The sequence below is a fragment of the Strigops habroptila genome, chromosome Z (genome assembly GCF_004027225.2).
Source record: "Strigops habroptila isolate Jane chromosome Z, bStrHab1.2.pri, whole genome shotgun sequence".
In the NCBI taxonomy this organism is placed as follows: domain Eukaryota; kingdom Metazoa; phylum Chordata; class Aves; order Psittaciformes; family Psittacidae; genus Strigops; species Strigops habroptila.
In genome coordinates this window covers 12508423-12515707 of record NC_044302.2, presented here as the reverse complement: position 1 = coordinate 12515707, position 7285 = coordinate 12508423, and the positions used below count along the sequence as shown (strand labels likewise).

The 7285-nt window shown below is 43.3% G+C and overlaps 1 protein-coding gene across 2 annotated transcripts in view; it reads right to left on the bottom strand.

Moving 5' to 3' along the window:
• Positions 1 to 4115: 4115 nt before the first annotated feature.
• SLC7A10 (solute carrier family 7 member 10) overlaps positions 4116 to 7285 on the bottom strand; it is a 41091-nt gene continuing 37921 nt past the window's right edge. For both annotated transcript variants that reach the window (XM_030470430.1, XM_030470431.1), the window contains 3 exons: positions 6512 to 6661; positions 6046 to 6223; positions 4116 to 4974 (listed from right to left, as the gene is read on the bottom strand). In XM_030470430.1, the coding sequence (XP_030326290.1) occupies positions 4838 to 4974; positions 6046 to 6223; positions 6512 to 6661 (465 nt within the window). In that variant the 3' untranslated portion in view covers positions 4116 to 4837. The remainder of the gene's footprint in view (positions 4975 to 6045; positions 6224 to 6511; positions 6662 to 7285) is intronic.

Sequence of the window (7285 nt, the reverse complement as noted above, 5' to 3'; positions counted from 1 at the left end):
TTATTTTGTGTTGACGGGGATTTACTCTACAGAGTTGGAACTCTATCTGTATTGAAGAGAATTGGACAGACTTTATGGTCATCCAGATTTATCTCTAGCCATGAGGGATGGAAGGACAGGGCTTGGCACAGAGGAATAATACCTCCTAATACTATCAGGAAGTGTTGGCTTTTCTTCACCATGAAGTGCTGGTTCAGCTGCAATGACAGTGGTACAGGCAGCAATACTACAAACCATATCCTGATACAAGGGAGGCTGAATTGAATATAGCCCATGAAATGGAAATAGAGTAATAAACGATACCTGTGCATTTGCCACAGTTCGTTGATGGCCTGTGCAGTGCAATAGGTATGTCTTAGGACAAACTGTGGAGCTAACTCAAAAAGCCTTGAGGGAATTAAGTTTTTTAATTGGGCCTTTCTCTGAGGGGAAGCAGAAGAACTGCTTTTGCTTATTTGAGAATTTTGGCCTTTGCAGGAAACTGAGTTTTAATCTCCCAGGCAGATGTTGGGATTTAAAACCCAGTACAAATGCTGGCTGTGTGTTACCTGAACCTCGCTGGTAGCAAACCACATCTGTTCTCCTGTCCCTTGTCAACCTGTTACCTAATGGCAAATACCGTTGGATTAGCTGTCCTCCCCTTCTCAGATTCCAGCTCTTGTGTTTTGTCTACAGGGAACAAAAACCTGATGGAGGTGCTAGAAGTTTAATTTTTATTCCATCTTCATTCTGCCTGTTTTCCTGCCTTACGATGCCTCCTAGGTCTCCCTCCCTTCTATCGTTACCTCTTCCGTTAGGACTTGAAGACAAATTTCCTTTTGGCCTCTCAGCATCTCTTGGTCACTTTCTAATGCTTCTCCTTGTGTTTTCCTTTCTCATTTGTCCAAGTGCAGAATTTTCTTATTGAAGGTATAAGACTGATGAGACCTGCCAGACTGAGGAGGGGAAGTTTAAAAAACCAAAGAGGCTTTGCACATGTTCACAGCTGGAGGGGGAGGTGGCAACAGGGCACACTCACCCAAACTCTAAGGCTTTAGGAAGAGACAAACTCAAAGCAAGGTTTGCCCTTCATTTTTTTTCACATTTTCATTTATGACGTATACTTCAATATCTCTCATGAAGCTCCTCAGCAGCTGAGTAATTGCTAACTTCTCGTTATTTAGCGCTTGGTACAAAGGGGCTGGAAAGCAAATGTGGTTTGTTTTCAAGATTTTAAGAATTCATAAATGAGAGGGTGAAACATGAGAAGTACTTTGACAAAGGCCTCTGAAAATGAAGTGTGTGAGAGCACGTTTGCTGGGGGTTGTTTACTTGTTTGTTCATTTATTTGCTTTCCCCTCCAAAATGAATCATTTTATTTAGCTTCAGCTTTTTGTCATGGAGAGGCACATCTGCTGTCACAGCATCAGCTCGTTCACAAACAAGCAGTGGCAGTGGGCTCTGTGCTGGGCTTCCTAACCTACCACAACTCTTCACCGGCCAATGGTGGTGGTCTCCAGGAGCCACCGGCCCCAGTCCCCTGATTGAAGGCTGAGTCAGGGTTGTGCTTTCAGAAATGATAGAGCGTGGTGAATGACATCTTGTCTGCATATTTTTGAATACATTTTTTTGTAAAGATGCTTCCAACTCAGATGTATTATTAAATACACAGTGATGCATCAATCATTCTGGAATTGGATGAAACTCTGAACTGATGCAAGTCTTCTTTCCTTGACGCTGCTGAGATCAAACGTTTCTGGTTTATGTACTAATGTGAAGTGAAAACAGCCAATTCCTTTATCAAGTTTATGAAAATGCTCAAGACCAGCCAAGCCAGCAGCAGCAGCAGCTCTCATTCTCCCTGTGATTCCCACCGGTGCCCACCCAGCTCCTATGTCCTCTTGAACATCGTCTTATTTGGGAGAGGGACTACCTTCCTCGTCTCCATTTTGCATAGTGCGTAGCAGAGTGATGGTGTGATCTATTGCTGCTTTTCTCAATACAGTGATAATGCAGGTAAGAATAATCCAATACATCTTTTATTGACTTTGCATTAAGCTGACTTAGATGTGATAGCATTTGTAATGCTTGCATCATCTTGTTTTCTCTCTGAAATTCTCTGAATCCTGTACTATTGCCAGTGCTAAAAGAATACACAGCACAGACTATTTTTCTGCATTGCAGCCTCTAATATTTTATGCTACATAAATATAATAGCATATAATATATAGTCTTACTTAACATCAGTTTGCTTTTAAAGCTTTGTTTAAATTTCTTTCTTTTGGAAACAATGTGCATTTCCATATCAAGTATCACAATATTCTTGGCATGCTTGTCTCAAGGTTTTTCTCTTGTTCGGTGGGATTTAAAATACTAGTAATTACATCTCCTTTGGGCCTGTTGCTTCATCTTTTGGAAAACTGAAGGGGTTGAGCATGCTACTAAATTTTATTTAGCATATGAATTTATCTTTCTAGTGCTGTACACTGATTTCTGTGGTTAGAAATTTTACACATTGGGAACTAACTTTTGCAACGCCTTTAAAAATAATACACGTGATGTTGGGAGCACAGATGAAGGTGTTCCTAAAAATGAAATGAGACATTCTGAAACACCTTTTGGGGATTGGTATGTAATTCGAAGATGAGATCTACTAAGTCGTGCTCTTCTAAATTCAGCCTTCTGATTTAAGGACCAATGTTGACTGTTTTAATTCAAGGCAGTATAATCAGGGAAAATTTGAGCCAAATTCAATTAACAACAAGGAGGCAATTGGTTCTTTAATTTTCTTTTTGATTTCATTAAAGAATATCCAAGGAAAGCCTCAGTAGATTATTATTATTATTATTATTATTATTATTATTTACCACCTTTCTCATTACCATGCAGTCTTGTTGTCTCAAGATCTGCAAAGTTTGAGTGCTGGCTGATTTCCACACCTTAGTTGTTTAAACCAACAAGAATAAAACCACACCAAAACTTTACAGTTCTCAAAGCAATCATCATTGCTGGTGCCATAATATATTTAATTTTACCACTAGATAATGAAGTTCCTGAAAAAATTAATCTGTTGGCAATTATACCACAGCACAGGGATTTTGAACTATGGAAAATAAGACTTGGCCACGAGAGCCTCCAGTGTGGGTGAAGTGTTCAGGTGCCGCTTAGCCGGTATAAATAGGGGAGCTGTGCTGTGAATTAAAAACAAAAGCAAGCTGAATATACATGATTTTCATTGGCAAACTTCATATATTCAAAACAGCATTTAAAATGTGGAATCTCTCTTTACATGTGTGCATTTGTACACAAAACCCATACCTTTTTCTTTAGCTAAATGCATATTTTAATCTCTTAGGATTAATAGCTTTATACAAAGAGCAGAATGTAAGTTGTGTCTTTTGAGGGTCTTCCATCTGAAAGTTCAGAGAGGGATGGATAGGTATTTAAAAATAAAAATACCTTTGAATAATAAATTATGTTGGACAGATAATGCTCCTTGAACTTGCTCCTTACTTGGAGTCCATACTTAAATCTTTGTAGACCGTGTAATACTTGCCAAACTAAGAGATAATGAATCCTTAATTTTTGTACCATGGCCTGTAACACATAGAAAGATACTTTTAAAATTAAATTCACAGGCCTGTTACCAAGGCTACTGAACGTGACAGGGTTTGTTTTCAGAAGTTGCAGGAGAATAGTAGCGACTCAAAATGTTGCCGAGAGCTGTTCTTGTGTTTTCCATTTTCAAAAGATCCTTTGTTGTGAAAGGGCCCATATTGCTATAGCAGCAAATCTCTATATATTAATTAAACAGGTGAACTAGAGTTTTTTCCTAGTCTTTACCACAAATAAAACATGCAAAACACTTTCTACAGAGCATCAGATGTGACGATGATTTAGGTTTGCTGCTTGTCTTAGTGTAGTTGAAATGGGGAATTTGTCTCTGAAGCAATGTGACATAGAATCACAGTATCACAGACTGGTTTGGGTTGGAAGGGACCTTAAAGCTCATCCAGTTCCAACCCCCTGCTGTGGGCAGGGACACCTTCCACTAGAGCAGATTGCTCAAAGCCCTGTTCAGACGGGTGGTGCGATGAGCTCCATCCCCATCAGGGTAGAGGAACCCAGCTTCGCCTTTGCAAAAATGCTTCAGAATTGAGATACTTGAGATTTTTGTCACTACTTCTGTATATATTTTTTTTCTGTGTCACCAAATGATGCCTGGACAGTCAGACAGGACTCTTAAGGTCCACCCTGGCTGGTTAGTGCTCAGTGCAAAGCCACGGCTGCACCGGTGCTTGCGTGCTTGGACAGGGATGATCCTTTGGGTTGGAACTCTGACACCTTATGTGATTTGTGGAGATTCACCCCACCCAGGGACAGCAACAGGTATTTTCGTGCTGGTATGGGTGTCCCAAGGTCTCCTTGCTTTCTGATTTCTCCACTTTGATTTTGTGTTGGGAGCTGCCCTACTTTTGAAATGCCTGAATTGGTATGTCTCTGATGGACCCTCACAGCAGCTAAAATCAGTATTCCAGAGCTGTATCTGTGCTGCTTTCCCCTACTGAGCAAGTATGCTGCCAGAAAAAAAACCCCAACCAACCAGTGCCGTATTTTATATTTTATTTTTCTTTTTTCTCTCCTTTTTTTTTCTTTTTTTATTTTTCCGGTTTTTTTTCTTTTTTTTTTTTTTAAGGGAAAATCTAAAAGCTACAGATGCCATAAGGATGTAGCACATTGACGGGCTTCACTACCGGAGCTCTAAAAACACTTTTTTTCTTTTTCTTTTTTCCAGAAAAACTTTTAGCAAAAATCAGCATGTAAACAAGAAGCCACTGCAGCCTCCGAGGCCACGCCGTTATTTCCTTGTGTCTGTCTCACTTGCTGGCTGCCGAGAGCGGGCCAAGGGTGCTGAGGGTGCCTCTTCCTCTGCGGCAACTGCCCCCTGAGGGTAGACCACAAAACACAGCTTCTGTCCCCAGCACGTCATGGACTCTGCAAGAGCAAACATGCGGGTGGTTCATGGGGATGGTTGAGCTCTTCTAAGAGCATGATGCTGGGGTGATGCAATGTGTGAATCAACGTGCATCTTCCCAGCCATGGCTGCTCAGTCCTGCTGCACAGCGACTGCCCCTCCAACCCTTCTCATCCCCAGCTTAGCGATAGAATAGTGTTGGTGAAGCAGGGGCAGATGAAGACGGGCAGCGTTAGGGATGCCTTTCCTGGCCCCTGGCAGAGCTGTGCTGGCAGGGACAGGCTGGGATGAATGCCAGCCCTCCTGGCACTGCACTGGCCCTGCAGCAGCAGTGGGGACCGCTGGTCCTGGGGACCTCTGGTCAAAGCAAAGGGCTGCAGTGTGCTTGTTTGAAAGTCCTTGCCTTGGAGCAAAGCAATTATAAAGCCAATCATAACTAAGCCATCAAAGACTTATGTGCAGTTTTAATTTTACATGAGTGATAATGTAAGGCTTTCTTATCTTTTGAGGGTGAAATAATTCACTGCGCCATGTGGGGCTTGTGCAGCGGGGTGTGCTGGTGGCACAGTGGGATGAAAGCTCTTGTGCATTTATTAGTCCTTTTGTGATAGTTCGTTTAGCCTTAATAGTATCACAGAATGGTTTGGGTTGGAAGAGATCTTAAAGCTCATTCAGTTCCAGTCCCAGCCACGGGCAGGGACACCTTCCACTAGACCAGGTTGCTCCAAGCCCCTGTGTCCAACCTGGCCTTGAACACTGCCAGGGATGGGGCAGCCACAGCTTCTCTGGGCACTCTGTGTCAGTGTCTCACTGTTGCACTCCTGTGTATCTGCTCTGGGACAGACTGCTGTGAGCAAGCGGGGAGCTGCATAGGGGCATGAAAGGAGGCGAACGAACATGATCAGGAGTGAGCAAAACAGTTGCCCCAAGGCAAGCTTTGTGCCCAGGGGCCGCCTGTGACCAGAAGTGGTGGTTGGGATCACATGGGATGTTCCCTTGCTGTTTTAGTGCTGCTGGTTCAGAGGTTAAGCAGATCCCTGCAGACCCGAGCACAACCAGGAGCACAGTGAGGTACCATAGCATTGGCTTACCTATTAGCCTATTTACACTCTTTGGTTTATTTCTCCAGTAGACTCCAAGGAAGAACACTGGCACTCCAGTTAAAATTATAATAAGTCCAACTCCGCAGACGATTGGCTCAGAGTATAAGCTGAAGATCAGCAGAAATGCCCAAAATGCCAGGTAAGTGATGGGGATGAGGAGGTTCACCTACCAGGAGAGAGCAGAGCAGAGCATGACTGTGCAGACCAACAGCAGTGGCTGAGTGGTTGTGGCTCAGGACCCCCCCGTGGTCATGCACTCCTTCCCTCTACCACTGTTCTCTCTATGTATCCCATTTTTACACTAATGGATCTCTGGGACATGGTTTGGGACCTTGAAACATTACTGCTATATCAAAAAATAAATGGTTCTTCAAAACGAATGGAGGGCTTGGTGTGCCCATCCCACCCTTTGCATCGCTATTGCGTCCAAGAGATTTAGCTTTAACATTGTCACCTTGATAGGTCTGAAGATTTTGGGTTTCTTGCATCGTAACACGATCAGGCCTATAATTGTCACTCCGTAGCAGAGGTAGTTAATAAATGACACATAGTTGATTAGCGTGTATGTGTCTCCAACAAGCATGATGACAAGAGTGGCCGTACACTGCAAAGAGAGAAGTATAGCTTTCCTTGAGTCATTACTAGAAAAGGTGGCTTAAACCCAACAAAAACAAGCAAAAATCCCATTAAAGCATTTAAATGCCTTTTGTTTATGGCTCCCACTGGGTATCTGCTGCCTCCTGTGGTTCAGAGCATCACCCCTGAGCTGTGCCACTTGGGGGTGAGAGGAGATTTAGGGTTATTTGGGACATCCTGAAGCCAGAGATCAGAGGGTCTGTTTATAAATACCCCGAGGTGCTGGCAGAGGTGACTCTGCTGCCTATGACTGGGCAGGCAGGGCTGGGAGGGCTGGCAGAGCTCTCCATCGCTCTACTCCACCCATTCCTGTTGCGTGTTTTAAAAGCTATTGACCCCTATGGTGAGAACTGCTGATGGAAGAAGGATTTCTTGCAGACTGAACATGTTGTGGTCAGTGCACTATGTTGTTGCAGGTGCCCTGTATAGTATGAAGAATGAGCTTTGCCCTTTATCCCCGCCGGCCCACAGCTCATTCTGCAGATGACTGGCATCATTAATCTTCTGAGCATTACTTGCGTTTGGAAGCTGGCAGATTGATGGTGGAAATTTCCATGCTATAAACTCGCTTGTTTATACTGTGTGAAGCCAG